We start from the raw sequence: 22,500 nt of genomic DNA, 5'->3' as shown, positions 1-22,500 counted from the left end.
CAGGAAGGGTCCATGGCTCACACACATTAAAAATTAAGGACACCTAGGTAAAAGCATGTCTAAGATTTTAGGATTCTAAGTTTTCCATTTCACAGAGGGTATGTATTAGAGTTCAGAGATTCAAAGGTTCTAGGGTTCTAGCCTACCAGACCCTTTCTCTGCCCTCCAAGGCTCTCAGATCTACCTACTTGGTCCACATGATACATGACTCCCTGCTTTCCTCAGACCAGATGCGGGCTGTCCAGTCACCAACAGTCAGGAAATTCTTGGGGTAGAACGGGTTTCTTTGCAAGGCATAGATGGGGCCGTGGTGCCCAGAAAAGGTACATACAATCTTCTCAGCGGCAGTCTTGGCTTTTCGGTTGCAGGAGATCACTGTCCCTTGCTCAGTTCCCACCATGAACTTAGTTGGCTGTAGTGGGGGGAGACACACCATGGAGTTAAGACTCTAGATTCATCTTATACAGGGTGTGTATCACTTTAGATCTCAGTTCATGGCTTTGGATGGGTCTTTGTTCATGTTCACACACTGTGTGTCCTCCCTCCATCAGAATATTCTCCTCTTCCTATTCCAGTTCTACCCATTCTTCAAGACAAAGTCATTTTAAGCCCTTTAAAATCATAGATTAAGACTCAGAAGGGACCATAGGTGCTGTTGAATCCAGTTACCTTATAATATCTGGAAGTGACATATCATTTTAAGGTTTGCACAGTGTCAGACATATATTGTCTCATTTGAGTCTCACAAACAACAACTTCTTTGTCATGCTATTATTTTGCATTGTCTAAGTGTTATTATTCCTATTTTATAGCTGCGGAAATTGAGGTTAACAGGGTAAAGTGACTTGCTCAGAGTCACACAACTGGTAAGTGTAGAGGTAGAATTTGAATTCAAGTCTTCCTGACTTGAAGCATTCCTGACCCAGCATTCATTCTGTGTACTATGACACTACCTAGCCACTTTTCTCATTCCTTCTAAAACTAGATTGTATCATTTATTTTGAAGCAATCATATTGAATTATTTCATGTAGATAGGTCCTAGTTCTCCAAACACAGTATAAGCTCTTTGAAATTAATTAAGTTGCATGTGTTTTATTCCTTCATCATCTTCCCACAACTAGCCTAATGCTATAGACTCAGACTCTTTTGCTGGATGAATGGACCAGTCTTTGTTGATATTAAAAGTAATAGTAATAGAAATGGCAGCTGGCATTTATACAGCTCTTTAAGGTTTGCAAATGGTTACATGTACTAACTCACTTGCTCCTTTGAACAATCCTATGCTATTATTATTATTGTTGTTGTTATTCTCATTTTTCAAATGATTTCACTGAGGCTCAGGGATATGAAGTGATTGGTGACCATCAAGGTTACGAATGGAAAGGAGAGAAAACTTTAATTTATATACCTTATAGTTGGAATTGGAGGAACCCTGAAACTGTCCCCCTTGACTTTTGGGGGAAGCCATGGGGGAGAACTCTAAACTCTCCTCTGACAGAAGAGCCCTTCGGGGCAGTTAAGTGGTTTCATTAAGATTTGCCCAGCACTACTCTCAGTAGCTGGAACTTAAGTGGTCTCATTCAGCTGGAGATCTCCACCTGATATTTCTATAGAGTGAATTTAGCCCAGGACCACTTCCAGTAGCTCTAACTCCTAGTTATTGAGTGGCTTGAAACTCCCAAGTACTTTCTTTTCAACTGGAAATCTAGACCTGGGGGCAGTGACAACATTGAAGAAATCTCATTCAATGGAAGCTCTACCCCCAGACTGCCAATAAAATGACAACTCTGAACCTCCAAACTTTGCAGAAGTCTGAAGCAGGAATTATGCTTTGCCAACAAAGCTCTCTCTTTGGCAAAGCTGCCTGCCAGGACTCCTGCCTGCTGTGAAGAAATTCTCTTCTCAGTGATAACCTTTTGTTATGTCTCTGTCAGGACCTCTTGCCACTGAGGAGTCTGTCTTCCTAGCAAAGCTGGCTTCTCAGTGCCAATAAAAATCACTTTTACCATTCAGACTTTCCGAGTTCGTGAATTTTCACGTTGGACCTGCGCTGACCAGAGCCGATCACCACAACTCTCTGCACTGCCACTAACTGCATCAGAACTATCAAACTGTGCTGGGGGTTGGGGTAGGGTACCCACTGCCAATGGATGAGCTGACAGAAGAACTTGATCTTATTCTTGGATACTTGGATACCCATGCCTTCTCCAGTCTTGCTCTTTGGCACAGAAGTTGTTAGAAAGTTTGTTTATGTGGGCTCCCAGTGTTTGCTTCTTCTGAATGAAGCTCTACTATAGATTGCTGGGGCTGCTTCCTCCCTTAAGTCACAAACTCTGTTTTTCTCTCTGTCTCTTTCTCTGTGTTTCTCTCTTTGTATGTCTCTGTCTCTGTATTCATATGTTAGGAGTGTGTATCTTTGCCCCCTCAAAACTATGCCTTTTCTCAGACTGCTTACTGTCTTGGAGTAAGAGAGGGAGGAAAAAAATTTGGAACATAAAGTCTTACAAAAATAAATGTTTAAAACTATCTTTACACATGTCTAAAAATAAAGTACTATTGAAAATTTAAACAAAACAACAAAAACTCAACTCGCTTGAACTGATTCTCCAAATGCTGGATCTTCTGCCATGGCAAGTGGGAGAAGATAAGGTAGAAATTCCTTCCTATTCCCCTATGAATGGGTTCCCAGACATTATTAAGATACCTCTTAAACCTGAATTATCTCCAGGGTTTAGCTATTTAAAGCCCTATAGAGGCACAGCCAATTATTACTTGGATAATCCCAAACTATCCCTCTAATTCCATTTCAGTAATGTGTCACATTTTGTAAAGGGAAAACAATATATTTATACCTTTTAAACATATTTGAACTTCTTCAACTGTGACTATATCAACTGAGCTGGGATTAGGATAAGGAATTAAATCTCCTACTCCTTATATCTACTCCTATCCAAACATTTTCTATTCCAAGGAAATCAACTAAGGTGTTGTTTTGTTTTGTATTGTTTTGTTTTTAACATGACAGGCACTAAGTTAAATGCTTTACAAATATCCTTTCATTTAATCCTCACGACACCCCTGCTGTTATTATTTCTATTTTACACTTAAAGAAACTGAGGCAAACAGAGGTGCCCTGAGCCATATAGCTCAGAAACTTCTGAGGCTAATATATGTACTCAGGTCTTTGAGGTGCTTTTGGCAATGTCCCAGTGGCACACTAAAAATAATCCATAAATCAACCTTCTTTTACAAGGATACAGGACTACTATAGCTGATTGGCCTAAGTATTATCCTGCACAAGTGAATTTGGAATGAATATACTAACTACTTTGACTTCCTTGAGCTCCCCAAATATCCGAGTAACCAAGAAGAGCTGTAAGAGGACTAGTTGATAAGATATAGAATATCTTGACATCAACAATCCTTTGCAGTGACATAGCGTTTTTCCAGCTTGACATGCAGAAAAACAGCCAATTAAGCTTGAAACAGACCCTGAGCCACAAGATAGTTTATGGACCTTTTTGTGGACATCTTTATCCTTCAGACTGATTATGAGGTTCTCAGATACATCCTATTTTATGGTTTAGGGAAACATCCTCTTATTGTTTGTGTTCAAGTCTAGAACTGTCAGGATTGTTTATCACCAAGAATGCATTCTGATTCAAAGGGCCATAACTCTGATATTTAGAAATCCTTACTCCCCCTTTTTCCTGGATCTCACCCACACCTCAGGAATGCCTGTCCCTGCCTCATTCCTTTCTAGGATCTGCCCAATTCCTGTCGGTCTTCCCAGTTCCTTATCTTCCTTTATTTGAAAACCATGTATAGTCTCCACATCCATTACCTAGTTGAAATGTTCACCATTATGCCAATTGCTCCCGTGTACATGTCTTATTTCCCTGCTTAATAAAACTCTTCTTTAATTTTGCAGGAAGACAATTCACAGTCTTCCTTTGGTTTTCTTCCCCTTAGGGAAAAGGGAGATTCAGAACTGTGTTCTCTGGTATCTTACCCCTTTGAGGGAAAGAAAGATTTAAATCCTAAAAGAAAGCATCTTTTATAATATATAATATTTCCAAATTCATAGTTATACAATTTTACCAAGTAGACATCATTTTACAAAACTATCATGGGCTACTACTTGTCTTTGTTTCTGTAAAGATCTTTTCCCTCTCAAAGATAATAAAGGGGAAAAAAGGAAAAAATAAAATCTAGCTTTCCCATTCAAAGAGAAAACATGATCCCCATAATGCTCCCAGAAAACACGGAGAGCTTCTTATAGAAATTAGACACCTGGGGTCAACTGGAAGTCATTCCCTCATCTTCTGATGAAAAAACTAAACTATTTTCATGTGAAAATTCCTTTGGATCCCAACCACACATACAAAAAAAAAAAAAAAGCCCAAATACCTTTAGGGATCATTGAAACACGTTAGGAATTCTAAATAAAAGCCTATAGTCACTCCTACTGAAGGTCTAGATTCTAATTTAGAACAAGTAGATTAACTTTAAAAAAAAAAAAAAAAAAAAAAAAAAACTCAGAAAAAGAACTAGGAAGTGTTTGGCATGCTCCAAAATGATTAAGCAGGTTTGAGTTAATTACTCAGAATTTCTAGGGCATCAGGCAAACTATGCTATGCATCTGCAGTCCCTTTGGATCTCAGACAAGCAGTTGGGACTCATGTCACAAGGAAAAATCAGTCTAAGCTTCAGAAAAAGAATACAGAAAAAGTGTGTGTATGTGTGTGTGTGTGTGTGTGTATCCATATATATATATACACATACATATATGAGCATATATGATGTATTTGTGTGTATGTATGTATGTATATATTTGTTATTCAGTTGTCTCCAACTCTAAGTGTGTCTCTTCAACTCTGCTTCAACTTCTCTGAACTGGACTCTCCAACCACTGCAATGAGAAATCTCCCACATCTACATCATGGTAGATGGAAGGAGGAAAAGAGAAGTCCTCCTCTATCTTTCTCTCCTCTTGTAGAGGTCTCTTCCATAGGCAGCTCCTGCCCTGCCCTGTCAAACTCTTGAATTCTCTCTGGGGCTTAGCTATTTAAATCCCTGAGAAGGTATGGTATGACAAATTACTGTTTAGTCAGTCCCAAGATACCTCTCTAATTCTATCAGACAGCTATGTTCACACTATCCTTCATAAAGGGATACCAAGATGTTATTCCCTTGTTAACACATTAAAACATTTTCATGTGTAAATACATTAGCTGAGCTTTGGAGAAGGGGAATTATGGGGAGAGGTGAGATTAAATTTATATTATTACCTTCTTTAAAACTGAGAAAAGAAGGATCCAAAGAGATGAAATAATTTACTCAATTTCAGATGTTTAAAGTCTTCACATTGTACTGTACTACTCCATTTTAATAACTAAAGGGTCCGAAGAATTTTAAGTTTAACATTCCTTAGCTCCCAGCCCACTGGTCATTTAGCCCATGAAGGACTTTACAAATATAATCTCTTTTGATCCTTACTACAACCCTTGGAGGTGAGTGCTATTATCATCCCCATTTTACAGATGAGTAAAATAGAGGTTAATGACTTATCAAAAAACAAAACAAAACAAACAAACAAAAACGGTTTTTTTCTTGTCCAGGATTCCATAGCTAGAAAGTGCCTGAATCTAGATTTGAACTCAGGTTTTCCTGACTCCAGACCTAGCACTTTATCCACTGTATCTATAGTTCATCTTAATTCTGTTTCTATCCTAATGGGGCTGAAAATCGCTAATATAAGGGATTTAATAAATGCTTATTCTCTTCCTTTCTGATATGATTAACCCAGAGAAATGCATCCTCCCTCTGGGACAAATTTAACTCCTAAAACTTAAATAAAGGTTAACATGTTTTAACCCCAAGATTTAATTCTCCCCAAAATCACCTCTCATTTGATCTCTATTCTTCAATTCCCCAAATAATGAAAGTGACTGAATGACTTCATCTTTTTTTGACCTATTTCCCTAAGGTTATGTAAATGTTTTCTCTTTGTTGGAGTACCTTGCTATCCATCTGAAAAGTGCCGATCAGTTGATGCTAACTAAACTTTTAATCTGATTTTGCTTCTAGATTTGTTGACCTAACAGTTAAACATTGTAAGGTGGGAGAAATCACTGCTTGGGAAGAACTTAGTATCTGTGGGTTGAGAATTGGGCCCACCTTAAAAAAAAAAAAAAAGAGAGAGAGAGAGATGGAATACAGTGAATTTTAAAGGAATCAAGGTGTAAAGGTGCTGATGAAGATGTAAATAGCAGCTGGGAGTAAAATATTTGCCAATTTCTTATCTTGCTCTTATCTTGTTATTTATTCTTTGCTCTCAAAGAGGACCTATGACATCAGAAGAGTGTTGTCTTAACTTGCAAGTGTAATGCAGGAGAAACTGAGGCAGGATAGAGATTAGAGAACAATTTAATTATTAATTTATTGGAAAGCAAATCAATTGGCTGGAGCAATATCTTGTTTCAAGGTATCCAGCCCTGAATATCGGATAAAGCATTCTTTTAAAGGTAATAAGAACAATGGGAGGAGGTACCTAGATGAGGCGGACCAAATGGGGGAGGTACTGGAGAGACTCCAAATATTTAATGACATCTAAAATGGATAAGAACTTTTATCCCATTAAATATTAAGAGGGAATAAGTATAGCCTAAGGTCTAAATTATAAGACCTTTATCCTATCAAACATTAAGAGGGAATGGTTATAACCTGAGTCAGAGTAACTAAATAGGACAATTAGGGAAACTGGGTCAGGGCGTTAAAAGGGAACTGTGGCACAACACAATGAATTGGATTTAAGTGATGTTGAACTGTGCAATATCATCAGCCTCATTGCCCCCTTCTCCCTTTCTAACCCTTCCCTCTCCCCAAGCTGGATTTAGTGGCAAGATATAGATTAGGATGACTGTATCCCTTGTGTATCAAGGAAGTGAAAAAAGGAGAGATTGTCCTTAAGAGATGATGTCAAGAGACAATGTTTTAAGGAGAAAACTCCAGAAGAGAGAAAAGATGAAGAGTTTTAGGAGAAAACTATCCATCCAGGAGGATACTTTAACACTGGACAGAGCTAAAATGAATCTGGATAGGGAAGAGTATGGGGAGAGAAAGGTATTTAAAAGCAGAGAAGTCTAGAAGAGTCTTGTAAAGGGGGATGGGAGTCTTCTCTCTTGCTCTTTCTCTGACCTCTGTACCAATTACCCTGTGGCCTAAAGACAAGAGACTTTAATCTCCAAAACAGAGGAGAAAGTGATTAGCCCTGTGCCAATGGATGTCAGCCCCTTGAAGGAAAGCTCTGACTGTCCCACCTGAGTTATGATTTTGACTTAATTAACGTTAATTAATATATTAATATCTAAAGTCAAAATTGATGACTGTGATGATTAAAAATGTTTGAGAGGCATAGTTTCTGGGTAATTTAATAATTTTATTAAGATCAACCTGTTATTAATAAAAGGATGCTCATTTGTCTCTCTTAGACCAAAAGCAATCACAGTGGTGGGCTCACAGTTTATATACTCTTCAAAGAGTAGGTGTTGGCTGAGGAATGGCAATCAACTCTGATTAGTTAACACAATTGGAGGTGAGTTATATTAAAATGAGGGGTTGAGAATGACATCAGGACACATTTGGACAGAGAAGCTACCTCTATAATCAGACCACCCCCAGTTTGGGGCTATCTAGACAAAAATATCTGTCTATACTGAAGTTTGATTGAATGGAATTCACCTGAGATTAGAGATTCCTAGTAGGGTTGGGTTGGATAAAGAAGTTAATCGATCTCATTATCAATAATGTACTTTAAGAAACTAGACTTTTTACTTTTTAAAATCAGGATTTTAGAAGAATGGGAGAACTCTGGATTTCCTCAAGACACTGAATATTAATAATAATAATTTCTCTCATAACATGATATATGTGTAGATTTATATACACACATTTGTATATGCAAATATATCTAAGATATGTCTATATACACACATGTCATGGTCACATAGACATATATAGACATACACTACTAGAACTAATACCTCTCTGTACACACATAACATATATGATGGTCATCAATTTTAACATCAGGAACCCACGTATTGTTTGTGTCAATATGTCTCTCTCTCTCTCTCTCTCTTTATATATATATATATATATATATATATATATATATATATATATATACACACACACACACATATGTCATAGTCACATAGATATAGAGAGAGACATAAAGACATCTGTAGATTGGGGCAGCTAGGAGGCACAATGGATAGAACACTAGTCCTAATGTCAGAATGACCCAAGTTCAAATCTGGCCTCAGACTAGCTAACTAGCTGTGCGATCCTGGGCAAATCACTTAACCCTAATTGCCTCCCCCCAAAATACAAATAAATAAATCTGAAGATTTTGTAAATCTGTAACTCTATCTATAGTGATACTCACCTATCTTTTTCACATTATTCTCAGTTATATGCTTAATCAAGCATTGTCCCACACACATAGCATCTCATTTCCCACCTTCATGCCTTTGCAAATGGTCTCCTGTGTTTTACTTCTGCTACAATCAGATACCACTTCCTATATGAGATCTTTAATACCTCCCTTGTCCTTTCTACCCTTCCCCCTAGTTGTTAGCACTAATTCATTTTTTTTAAAAGAGGAAAAGTAAAACTTCATTTGAAAAAAGAAACAATCCACATACACATACAAAAAAACAGGGTGATATCTAGGTGAATAAAAAAAAAAACAACAGAATGATTCAATGACACATATGTAGTAAGTTCTGATAATACATGATTGCCTAACAGTTGATATTCTTATATTCTAGCTCCTGATTTCTGTAATTGATTCACATGGAACAAGACTGATTCCTCAGCCTGCACCTCCTTATATAAGTTTCTTTGCATCTCAGCACCAGGAAAAGCTAGTTACCCAGAGACAAATGCTGTCATGTTGCCATGTGTCAGGTGGCCATAGCTTAACCTCTCAATTTACTCTGCACTTTAATGAAAAGCAGGGAAGCTGCTATAGAGCCATTCTTCTCTATTCAGCTTAGCTCAGCACTGGTTAATATTCCCCTAAAGAATGGAATATTGTTATTTGTCCTTCATTCTCGAAGAGAACCATGACATCAGAGAGGTGATGCCATTGATGTAATATGATTTTGTGGTGCCCTCATCTTGGGAGGCTTCTGTTCTAACAATAATTAAGTAGTCCTAAATCTTCTAGCTTTGGAATCTGCCTCACCCCCACACCCAATGTCTGACCACTCCTTAATCGTATAGCTTCAGATCTCAGGAAACTCCCACAGATCAAATTCCTGAGACAATAGTGAATAAAATCACTCAATTCATTACTGACTGGTAATCTTATCAGTAATAATCTGATCAACCAAGAACCACTCCTTCTTAGACATAGAATTAAAATATCTATGATTGAAAGCTATATAAATGTATCTCCTTCTATTTCTCTGCAGAATTCTTTTATAATTCAGTTCACTTTGTAATGGCATTACCATTACTTTCAATAAACTTTGCCCCTTGATAAGGAGATGGGTTCAAGCCTGCAAATTCTTTTTGAAATACCTTGTGACACTGATCTGGGACTCCAAACTTTTGGGATCCCCCTTTCCCAACCTCAACACCATTACATTCAAGTGAGGGAGGGCTGGGCAAAATCACCTGCCTCACTTTCCCCTGCAGAGCCATCTGGGTCCAGTGGCCAGGCATAGATCAGGATGACAGGAGATGGTCCTGGATGAAATGGGAGCCCCTGGCCTTTTTAAGCTAAGATATTCAACAGGTCTCAGTTTGACTGAAGCCGTACCTATTAAGTGATTAAGGCTGGGTAGCAATTGAGGCAATATTAATAGGAGAGGAAATGTCTTAAAGAAGGCAAACAAAGGGAACCCTGCAGACCCTCTATCATCAAGGGAGCTATGATAGTTCAAAGAATGCCATAAGACTTATGCTATCCCTTAGATAAGGACTTGAGACCCACTCACTCCCTCTTGAAATGATTTTGCATTACTTTGAATGAATTTTATATTTACAGAGGCAGCCCATCATAATCAAAAGAGATGTGAGCTTGGAGTCAGGCACACTTGACACATCCATCTCTGTAACTCTGGAGCAAATCACTCAAATTTTTGGTGCCCGCAGCAACCATGACTACATACAGTTCATGGGGAATGCACTGATTTATATTCGTTACAAAAAGTTCCTCTCCTGGAAGCACCTTATATCAATTAAATCCCAGGTCTGATGAAAGCAACAAAAGAAACAAAAACTTTGTATTTGCTGATTTGTATACATGTTATATCTCCATCCTCCTGAATAGGTTAAGAGATCTTTGAAGGCAAAGATTATTTTCATTTTTAAAATTTGTATCTCTAGTGTCTAGCAGCGTGCCTGCTGATATGGTCCATCCTTCTTCCTCCATTTCCCTTTTCCAATTTCACCATTACTAAGGAAGATTAGAGAAGAGAAGGCAAGAACTCACCATAGTTGCCTCAAACTCAAGGGTGATAGCTCCCAGAGCATTTTCTAATATCCCTTTCCTGGAGACATCCATGATCAGGATTTCTGTGGGCTCATTAATCTTTCGGATATCCCACCACATGACCTGAGAAGAAAGTAGGAAGCAAAGAATCATTCAAGAATCAAGAATACCTTGTTGCCATGGCTCTTAACTTTTCATAAATGAACAGAATTGTTTATGGTTCTTTGGTAAGTTTGTAGCTTAAGCTGTGAAGTATAGGAAACAGATGCTTCTCTCAAACACTTTACTATCTAGATGAAAAGCCAAGTCATATAATAGACTGGAATATATGGGCACCTTATTTTAGTCAGGATCTTGATAATATAGAGAGAACCCAGAGGAATACAATCAGGATTGGATTCAATATGGAGTAGCAAATGGACTTCAATCAGGAACTCCTGGATTCAAATTCCATTTCAGATATTTGACAGTTTGTGATATCTTAGACAAGTCATTTAATTTCTCTGTGTCTATTTGCTCATCAATAAAACAAAAGGGATTTAACTCAATGACCTTTTAAGATCCCTTACAACATCAATTATCTCATGATTCTCAGATCAGTTAAAGGAATGAAGAAGAGATGATTTAAGAGGTATATATATATATAAAATAGATATCTTCAAATACATGAAGAACTGCCTCATGGAAGATTAGACTTCTTTTTCTTGACCCTAGAAGGCAAAATGAGGAGAAACTGGTAGAAGTTTTATTATTATTATTATTATTTATTTTTTTAACCTAACATAGATTTGATATGAGGGGAAAACTTTCTAATAATTAGTTATTCAAAAATTAAATGAATAGTCTCAGGAGATTAATGGGACATTCTTTCTATGAAGATCTTCAATCAAATCCTTGATAACCACTTGTTGGACATAATGTTTGAGAAGATTTTCCCCCCAGATATAGGTTTGATTAGATGACTTCTGAGATTCCTTCCAACCATGAAGGTTTGTGACTCTTATGAATAATAATAATCTATATTTGGGATTTACAGAAAAAATGAACCCCAGTAGACTGAGCTACTAGAGATAGTCTTTTGCTTTTGTTTGAATACCTAATGCCTAGCATTCACAGATCCTTAATGTTTAATTTAGTAAACAATTATTAAATTATTTAAAATTTATATAAATATGTATTATATATGATGTCTAAATATATTAACACAAATGTATATATTTATATAAAATTTACTAAAATTTATTTAACCCACTAATTGACTTTTAAGGAAATAGAGTTTGAAATATAGGAAAAATTGTTGGGGGAAATCAAAGTATTCCAGTTGAGGCTTTGGGGTATAGGCAGAGAAAGAAAGAGAAAGGACATCCTTAGTAGAAGTATTGAAGTAAGAAAGCAGATGTCATATTTGGGGACAGCAAATACTTTTGATGACAATGGAGATTTCTCTAACAATGTGAAAAGATAAGGAATATAAAGAAATGGAAAAACATGAAATAATGTAAAGAAATCAATTAATCAAAGAGAAAGGATTATAGAATCTTAGAAATCATGTAGTTCATTTTATAGATGGGGAAATTGAGGACTAAAGAAGGGTAATGATTTTTGCAAAGTCACATAGTAAGTACTAAAACTCAAGTAGAACTTAACTTTAGAACTAAAATTTCAGGACTTTGTCCACTATACCATTTTAAGGGGTTAATGGACAAAAAGGGTACAAAGAACTTATTAGTTACAAGTTTTTAAAAGTTAGTTGTAATATAGGGGTGTATTGGAATGTTGGAGCCAGCTTATTCCAGTTCTGCAGAATCAGTTAAATTCTCAGTGTGAGTATTTATACCTCAGAAACTGGGACTGTTTTTGATTGCCTAGACTTTAGAAATTAATACTGTAAAGAAAATGTTCATTATGCAAGCACACGTAAAAGTGTATTGTACATACTTTATTTTATTTTATTTTTTTTGGAGGTCAGTTGTTAAATTTCTACCAGCACATCACTGGTTGTGGGTGTTAAGTTGAATTGGTTTTGTTACTGTTTGAAATTCAAATTAAATTCCTTGACAGGAGAGGAAGTACTACAAAAATGGAAGGAAAAGAAAATGAGAGAAAGAGAGAAAAGACGCAATCAAGCAAACAAGAAAGAAAAGAATGGAAGATTCACATTGGGAGGTTACAGAAGTAAAATAGGAAAGGTAGGCTGAAACCAGATCCTGCTAGGCTGAGGAGTTTGGATTGTATTTAATTATAAGCAAAAAAGAATCAATAAAGGTTGACAAAAAATTTCTGGGGGGGGGGGGAGAAATGTCCCTGCAATATTATCTGAGAAACTATTTTCTTTATGGGTGATTTCAACTGGCATTTCAATGTCCTGACTACTAGGCTGGTCAGGGAGAAGGAGAGGATGGCTGGCCAACCTCTGTCAAAAATCCAATTCCTTCCCTTTTATTTCATTACTAGTATTGAAAGTTAGATTGACTCAGTCAGTACCTCATTCTTCTCAGTCCAGCTTACTAATCAATGTTGAGGGATGATCTGGTGGGACAGGAGATGAAGAAATAGCAGGTACAAAATATCCAGGTATCAAGGAGTGGGAGAACATTCAGAATGTTAAGTAATTCATACCAACATAAATTTACCATGGTCACAAAGGATGTCCTTTATTGGAGTGAAAATGTTTACAGGCTAAATGAAAAATAATTAAGCAATGTGCTGTGGGTGAAGTGAAGAGGAGAGAGAAAAGGAGGAAAGTAAGGGCAGAGTGTAGGAAATTAGGGAGGAGTTTAGGGAGGAACTAAGGTGGGTCACAATCAAGAAAAAACATGAACAGCTGCACAGTGAGTGAATAGCCCCTTGAGAAGGTTGAATCTGTGTTCGACAGTCTCAGGAGCTAGTCTACCTTTGTGTGTGAGCATGGAAAAAGGATGGGTTGATCTAGGTTCTGACAATGGAGGTAGGATGGACTGATTAAAGTTCCTATTCCACATCAGAGACACCAAGTCTACAGTTTTATAGTACCGCTCTTTATCACCTGCAAATTGCTTGGGGAAGAAGGTGGACTTCTCCAGATTGTCTTTAAAAATTAAAAAAAAAAAAAAATAATAATAATAAATACATTTTTTAAGGAGATAAAAGCTGTCCCCACCTTGAAGTCAGGGATCAACCCATTAATGTGTTGATACCTTGAAGAAATTATAATAAACTCCTTTTAATTTGCTTTGTCCTGAATTTTGTCTTGTTAACTAGGGTGAAAAGCCCAAATAAAGAATTATTCTTTCAACACTAGGAATTCCAGCATTCAGGAGTTAGCAAGGAACTTTAGGGATGAATGAGTCCAATGCCCTTATTTTTCAGGTAATTCATTTCACAAAACATTTATTGCCTACTATGTGCCCAGCACTGTGATGGTCACTGAAGCTACATAAAAAACAAAACAAAACAAAAAAAAAACCCGAAAAGATAGTTCCTACTCTCAACTTACAATAGAATGATAAAAAACACTGAGACACCAACAAGTAGACCAACATGCCCAAGGTCATAGTTAAGTGGCAGAGCCAAAATTGGAAGCCATATCTTCTAACTACAAATCTCTCTCTTCACTAAACCACAAACAGACCCACATCAGACTGATGTTCTTTAAGTCTTCCAGGAGCCTGTGATTTTATAAGCTTCCTGGTTCTGTTTTGTTCTTTCTTTAAATCAAGGGGGAAGTTTTGTCTTACATGTGGCCTATTGAAATCTCTACCTGTACCTTACCCATTTTTTCCTCTTACCTGTCCATCAGTGGAGGCTGAGAAACATTCTGTTCCTGTCTTCGACTGCAGCCAGAGGGCACCAAAGACAGGATCCCTGTGGCTGAACTCAATGGTGGACAGCTCAGCCACCAGGCTGCCCTTCCTAGTATCCCAGCAGGCTGGAGGCAGAGGAAGGGGGAGGAAGGGAGAAGAGAAGAGAGAACGAGGTTTAAGGAGAGGAAGAATCTGGAATGTAGAATCAGGGGAGGCAGAAGTCAGGTACTTTCACTTAACAATCTCTAAGAAAGAATATGTGTGTGACTAGGGAAGATAGAGATGAATTATTCTTTTTCTGCATTAATTTTATACATTATGAAGAAATCCCTCTGCATTTGAGGATAGAGAGCTGGCCTTCGAATCAGGAAGACGCAAGTCATGCTTCCTTGCCCTTTGCAGCTGTGTGACTCTGCAACAAATCATTTAACCATCCCAAGCCCCAAGCAACTTTCAAGGACTTTAAGTGACAAATTCCAGATGAGATATTATTTGCATGCTGGAGGGAGTTTCCACATTGGGAGTTCCCACACACCATTAAAATTACAGGTTTGAAAAAAGGGAAAATGATCTACTTGTACAAAAATATATGGAGCAATTTTTTTTGTGTGTGGTAGTAAAGAACTTGAAATTGAGGGGATGCTCATGAATTGGGGAATGATTGAGCAAGTTGTGGGACATGAATGCAATGGAATACTATTACATTAAAAGAAATAATGAACAGGCAGATTTCAAAAAACTCTGGAAAGACTTACATGAACTGATGCAAAATGAAGCAGAACCAGGAGGACATTGTATACATTAACCACAGTATTGTAAATGATAAGTATTCTCAGCAAAATAATGATTCAACACAAACCCAAAGGATAAAAAAATGCTATCCACATCTAGAATAATATTTTTTTTTCACTTTCTTGTGTGTGTGTTTACTTTTGGTCTGATTCTTCTTTTACAATTTAACTAATAAGGAAATATGTTATACACAGTTGTACTTATATAACCTTTATCAAACTGCTTACTGTCTTAGGGAAGGGAGATAAGGGATAGATAGAGAAATTTGGAACTTAAACTTTTAAAAAAATAAATGGTAAAATTTGCGTTTACATGTAATAGGAGAAAACTACTATTAAAATTTTTTAAAGAGAAATTACAAGTATGAAACCCCTAAACCATCACTCCCAAAATCTGTATGTGGAGAAACATATTCACACAAAGAGAAAGGAGAGAGGGACAGAGAGACAGACAGGACTGAGAGGCAGGGAAGAGAGAGAGAGAGACAGAGAGACAGAGAGACAGAGAGAGACAGAGAGAGACAGAGACAGAGAGACAGAGACAGCATTTGTGAAAAGAAATCTAAGGTCTAAGACTTACCAAAAGCATGAATGCCACCTTACATAACCCAGTAAGTAGCCATCTAGCCCTAACTTGATAAACCTCCTGTGTCACCAAAGATATGCTTCTTAAAACAACATATTCAATATTCATATTCAGGAGCATCTACTTTTCCAAAGGTATTTAAGCATTCTGTGATTTCCATGGCTTTGTCTTTGGTTAGTAAGAAACATCTCTGACCATCAATTTATTGATTATTGGCTATCCTAATTAATACATTGATTATTAATTATCCAGAAACTTTGTTTACTCAAACTTTTCATTCTTCTCATACCTTTGACCCTGAAGAGAAAAAATTTAGTTCTCTTTTCCCTATGAAACAGGCTCATTTTTTTTTCCTGATGGGTTATGTAGAGTATATACAAATACTTTTTGCCTGCTTCCAATATGTCATATGAATTTCTTTCTCTTCTTTTCTCCCTCCCTCCTTCCTTTCCTTTCCTTTCTTTTCCTTTCCCCTTCCTTCCTTCCTTCCTTCCTTCCTTCCTTCCTTCCTTCCTTCCTTCCTTCCTTCCTTCCTTCCTTCCTTCCTTCCTTCCTTCCTTCCTCCCTCCCTCCCTCCCTCCCTCCCTCCCTCCCTCCCTCCCTTCCTTCCTTCCTTCCTTCCTTCCTTCCTTCCTTCCTTCCTTCCTTCCTTCTTTCCTTCTTTCCTTCCTTCCTTCCTTCCTTCCTTCCTTCCTTCCTTCCTTCCTTCCTTCCTTCCTTCCTTCCTTCCTTCCTTCCTTCTGTTATGCCACAGTTCTCTTTTATTGTCCTGACTCAGTTTCCCTAATTATCCTGACCCAGTCCTGCCTTGGTTTCCCTGCTTCTCAGTTCTGCAAAACCTCCCCTCCCTCTTTATCAGAATACTTGATAGAACATCAGAATACCTCTCCCCATCCCAAGCTATTCGAATATTAAATACTGTCTTATCAAGATGCCTCTCCCCATGTCTGGGGTATCTCCCCCAGATTATATCATCTCCTCTCCAGAGGCTCACTCCACCCTGGCAGAATCCTGTTTCTGCTCTCAGTACCCTGACTCTGCCCCTGTCTCAGTCTACCCTCTGCATCTGAGCCACGTGTATATATGTCATTGAGAAAGATTGTTTGCTGGATTCTTGGAGACAATAGTTTCATTCAGCCCTGGGACCAACGTGGATCCATTGGTCCCAGTATATGTCTCCATTTAATAAATTATTAAATATTCTCTAATCTCAGTCTTGCTCAGTTTCTCCTGCATTACACTTCTTTCCTTCCTTCTTTCCTTCCTTCCCTTTTCTTAATTTCTCTCTCCCTCTCTCTTTTCCTCTTTCTTTCCTTTTCTCTGTCTTTTTCTTAATTTTTTCCTCTTTTTCTTTTCTTTCTCTCTTTTTTCTCTCCTTTTCTCTTTATTTTTTTGCTTCAGGGGAGGAAGTATAGATAGATACCTACTTCCAGCCATGCAGAGAGTTTTGCACTGTATGATAATAAAAAACTCTCTCACTAGCTGCTTAACTGGAGATGCTGATGACTCAAATGATTTTGTAAAAAGAGGATATGGCTTCAGACCGGAGTCTCTTAGTTTTTCCTTTTTATATAATAAGATGTGACTCCAGAAAGATATGAGGAAAAATAGGATGCTTCTCTATCTCAATTGCATGGTGATCTTTCCCATGGGGCAGCTAGGGCTACAGAGCAACTTATCCAGGCTCCTAGATGCCTTTATTCGGTGTATTTCTTCTTTCTCGATCTTAACAAGTATTTGAGATGGGAAGTGTCATGGGGATCTTGTGAGTTTCCAAAGATCTGTGACTGCAGCATAAATCCATTAGGACAGCAAACAGAAGTATCCACTGGCATGGTGGTGGTGCCATCCATTTGAACAATAGTAGTTGACAGAGGGAAAGTTTCTGCATCATAGAGTTGGTCTACTGCCAAGAGAGGGGCAAAGAAGTTCCAGGAGCAACTGAATGGTGAAAATGCTCATTGAAATGTGAAATGCCTAATTGGAAGTATTGCACAACTGCTTTATGTTCTGATAAGGCTCAAACCATTAGTCTCCCAATGGGTTGTAATCATAGTTCTAAGTTCAATTACTGAATGCTGTTCTAATCATTCTGTTAATGCCCTCTGCAATTCTTTTATGCTTAACATTTCTTTCCATGCTGGAGTAAACCATTGTTCTTATTCCTTTTCAATAGTGTATATTGAATGCCTCTTTTCCTATTCCTCCTATATGTGCCACAAAAAGTAACATTGTCCTTAGGATGCCAAGGTTGGGGTTTAATGAGCCCAAGAACGAAAATAAAGGGAACCTAATTCCCCTAACTGGAGGTCAGACTTCCCCTAGCAATGGACTGGTCCATACTCAAATGCCTGACTGAGGGAAGTGGAGATCCTACTGCTTCTACCCTGAACTCTGAATTTCATTATGTCTATACTAGATGTAAGAAGCCTCTAGAACATGGTTATTATATTTTCCTGCAAAATCTCTTCTCCTAGCTAAGACACTTTGGTTCCTTCAACATCACTTTGTCTGTATTCTTCCTATAACATATGATCCAAAACTGGCCACTATATTCCAGATATTAGACTAGCGCAAAATACAAGTTGACTCATCTCCCTCATTCTGGACATTCTGCTTTCATTAATGCCTCTTATGGGCAAATTAGCATTTTTCTCTACTATCATGTCACCCCTAGCTGGCAGTTTACCTACTCTTTCAGATCCTTTTCACATGAATTCATATTAAGACATGTCTGCTTGTGAAGTTGACTTTTCTTTTTTTAAACCAAGCATTCCAGTTTTATTCCAGCTTGTTAAGATATTTTGGGATCCTAATTCTGGCATACTAGCTATTTCTTCAAGTTTCAAGCAATCTTCAAATGTGAGAAATATGCCAGCTCCTGAGAGATTTACTAGCTATGTGACCCTAGGCAAATCACAACCCTATTTGCCTCAGTTTCCTCATCTATAAAACGAGCTAGAGTGCTAGAATATGGAACCCTTAAGACGGCCACAACACTAGAGAAGGAGAATAGCAAATCATTTCAATAGTTTTGCCAAGAAAACACCAAATGAGGTCACAAAGAATCATTCATGACTAAAAGAATGACTGAATACTCTAACTATATGTCTATGTTAAATGGCATAATGAATCTGGAAGTCCTTAGTTCAAATCCTGCCTCAGAAAATTACTAGCCATGTGACCCTAAATATTAATCTGTAAAATTAGAATTGTCCTCTTTCAGTGAATCAGATTTAATTGTAAAGGACCTTTAGAAGCTATTGAGTTTAACCTTCACTCTACAGATAGGAAAATGAAGCTCAGAGTTACTAAGAGCAGCTAATAATATATGTTTACTATGTGCTAAGAGTTTATGACCATTATTTCATTTTACAATTTACAATTCTGATAAGTAGGTGCTATTATTCCCATTTTACAGATGAAGAAACTGAAGCAATGATTGTAGGACCAATTTACTCACTAGATCACCTAGTTGGTGGTGACTTGTCGGTAACTGAATCCAGATCTCCATAAATACACTTCATCACACTATCCACTAAACTATGCTGCCTTTCAGAATGAACAAATAACCTTAGCCCAGTAGTATATGAAATCTCCCAATGATGCTCCCTTAGAGCCTCAACTCTGAGACTTGCTACCTCCCAAAATGGAAAACAGGGTCTTCTTTCTCTGGTTCAGAACTGAATCTATTAAGTTATGATGACCATCTAGTACATTCCCAAATCTTTATTGATTCAGGATAATCCATAGTCAGGGCGTGATGATTTGCCCAATAATTACCATGCAGCTCTGAGGTTCAAGTTTTTTATACTCTGAAGTTCTCCCCTAGGTCTATGCAAATGAATAGTTCCAAGAAATAGAGGGAATCTAAAGCATGGGGCAAGTTTATTGTCTGGATTGGTTGTAAAATTGCTTTTTCTAGTCTTTTCATATGCAAACGAACTCCTCAAAGCCTCCAAGCTTTTGTGCAAATGAGCCTACTCCAAATTTTATGTCCTTTACCAGGAAGGAATATAAAGATCCATGTTTTAAATAGGTTCCATCTCTTATTATTATTCAGTCTTTCAGTTGTGAATATTTTGTTCATGAAATTTTCTTGCCAAAGATACTGAAGTGGCTTGCCATTTCATTCTCCAGTTCATTTTACAGATGAGGAAACTGAGGCAAACAGTTAAATGACTTGCCTTTCTGTGAGTGTATGAGACCAGATTTGAATTCAGAAAAGTATCTTGCTGACTTCAAGGCCCTGCACTCTAACCACTGTACTACCTAGATACAAGTATCTGAGATTGAATTTGAATGCCAAGTGTTTCTTACTTCAGGTCCTATGCTCTATTCATTGGGCCTCCTAGCTGCCTCTCTTTTTTTTTGTTCAGTCATTTCAGTCATGTCTGATGTTTTATGACCCCATTTGGGATTTTCTTGGCAAAAATACTGGAAAGGATCCATTTTCTTCTCTGGCTCATTTGACAGATGAGGAAACTGAGGCAAACAGTGACTTGCCCAAAATTATCCAGTGTCTGAGGCCAGAGGCTGCCTCCATTTCTACTTCTACAGGATGCAAATTGCAACAGGATTGAGAGGATGCCCCATATTCTTCTTTGTCTACTTAGGACTAATAAGCATGCCTAGGGTAGAAAGAAACACTTTTACCGACCTAAACTTTTTCTCTGGCCCTATTTTCCACTGCTATTTCTACAGAAACACTTCACAGTATTCCTCATAATCATTGGGTAATTAACTAGGTTACTCTCCCTTTCAGTTTTATCCCAAGGAAAAATGCACTTTATTTGTCTTTAGCAAAAGTTTTTTTCTTAGAATTGAACTGGGGGAGACCACTTAGTCCAAATTCATCATTTCTTAGATAAGGAAATGAAGACTGGAAAGATGAATTATTAGTAGATGAAACATAGAGCCAGGAAGACCTGAGTTCAAATCTAACCTCAGACAATAGCTTGACAAACCACTTTAGTATCTTGGTGCACTCCCACTGGAGGCTCAACCTGGATCAAGCAGAAGCCTCAGAAGGACCAGTCTCACCCACACCCAGTCCAGGGCTTGCCTGGACTAATTGCATTTTGAAAATGGCCATGAAAAGCAGCCAGATATAATAATTAAAGAACAAGCCTTCAGGTATTGAATAAATAATGACAAAATGACTTCAGTTTAATATTTTAAAATTCTTACCAGTTATTTGGTAAATGAAATTTATGCAAACTCTTCCATCACTGAAAGGAGAAGGTATGTCTGGACATCAAAAAGGATACAGGAATAGCCCAAGGAAGTCTATCTTGATGAAGGGAAAATTACTGGAAGTCTCCCCTCCACTTTCTGAGAAAATTTTAACACTCTTAGCAACTCTTTTGCTAAATATGAACTCATGGCTATGAGGGGTGGTAGAGTACCTTGAAAGGCTAAAAGAATATGGAGTGTGCCATAAAGATGTGCTCACAGGGTACCAGTCCCTAGACTTGAACCTGGAAAGCAGAATATGCTAAAATATGGTGGGGAAGAATTCAGAATAAATTCAACTTCAGTTAGCCAAGTGATATGACAGTTCCTTCTGAAAACTCCACCATTACCCCCCCAAACTAATATAATCTTGGAAATCATTAAGAGGAGGCTAGTTTCCAAGAATAAGGAGGTGATAGTCACAGGTTAAATCTCATTTGGACCATGGCTTTCAGTTCTGGGCACTAAACTTAAGTTAATAATCAATAAACATTTATCAAGCTACTCTGTGACAGACACTGTGCTAAGTGTTGAGATTACAAATACAAATTAAAAAACAAACAAACAGACAGTTCCTGCCCCAAAGACCTTACAATCCAATGATTTAAGTGTTTTAAGGATGATACTGATAAACTGGAGAGGACCCAAATGAGGGCAGCCAGGAGGGCCTCAAATTATAATGTATAGTCAGTGATTGAACAAAACAGATGTTTCTGACTAGAAGAAAAGAAGACTGGGGTGGTAGGATGGGAAGAACCCTACAATAATAGGTAGGAGTGGCAAAAAAATCAATTTAGGAGAGATTTCCTAATTAAGAACTGTCCAGAAATGGAATAGGCCACATTCAGAAACGCTGAGTTTCCCTTCTTTTAAGGTCCTTACATAGAGGTTGGATGATCCCTTGTCAATTATAGGAGGTTTGCCTTTGGTGTACAGATTAGACTAAATGGCTTCAAGGTCCCTTCCAACTTGCAAAATGTGATTCTGTAATTCTTTCATTTTTTAATGTAGTGCACAGATTTTTCCAGTGGTTCTATTACTTAGCTCCAAGGAATCTTAAATTCCCTCTAAATACAATTACATAAAATCAAAAGTCATTCCCTGATAGATAAGTGGCCAAATGATATGAAAAGTTTTCAAAAGAATTGCATGTTATGAACAATCATTTAAAAAAAAAAAAACACTAAAAATCATAACAAGAGACATGCAAATAAAAATATCTATCAGATTTCACCTAAACTTAGCAAATTGGCAAGATAGCAAAGAGATCAATGATAAAAAGAAAGGTGCCATATACAACTAAAATATTTAAAGCTGTGTTTTTTGCAATAGGGGGAAAAAAAACCTGGATAGAAACTGGATGCTCATTAACTGGGAAATAGCTAAACAAATTATGATGAATGAATATAATGGAATATCTGTGTGCAGTAAAAAACAAATATGATGAAAACAGAGAAACATGAGAAAGGTTATATGAACTGATGCAAAATGAAGCTAGTGGAACCAAGGAAATGATGCACATTGATTACAGTGAAGTAAAATGTAAAGAACAACAAAGCAATTAAAACCAAATGCTGTGGAATTATAATAAATGA

At 37.4% G+C, this 22,500-nt stretch overlaps 1 protein-coding gene across 2 annotated transcripts in view; it reads right to left on the bottom strand.

Annotated features, from left to right (window-relative positions):
- Positions 1-22,500, bottom strand: part of DNAI2 (dynein axonemal intermediate chain 2) — an 81,307-nt gene that overhangs the window by 24,199 nt on the left and 34,608 nt on the right. For both annotated transcript variants that reach the window (XM_074260678.1, XM_074260677.1), the window contains exons 7-9: positions 14,279-14,418; positions 10,512-10,634; positions 189-412 (exon numbers count right to left, since the gene is read on the bottom strand). In XM_074260678.1, the coding sequence (XP_074116779.1) occupies positions 189-412; positions 10,512-10,634; positions 14,279-14,418 (487 nt within the window). The remainder of the gene's footprint in view (positions 1-188; positions 413-10,511; positions 10,635-14,278; positions 14,419-22,500) is intronic.

This window comes from Sminthopsis crassicaudata, chromosome 4, assembly GCF_048593235.1.
Source record: "Sminthopsis crassicaudata isolate SCR6 chromosome 4, ASM4859323v1, whole genome shotgun sequence".
NCBI lineage: Eukaryota > Metazoa > Chordata > Mammalia > Dasyuromorphia > Dasyuridae > Sminthopsis > Sminthopsis crassicaudata.
The sequence above is the reverse complement of the archived record's forward strand: the minus strand, read 5'-3'. Positions and strand labels throughout refer to the sequence as shown.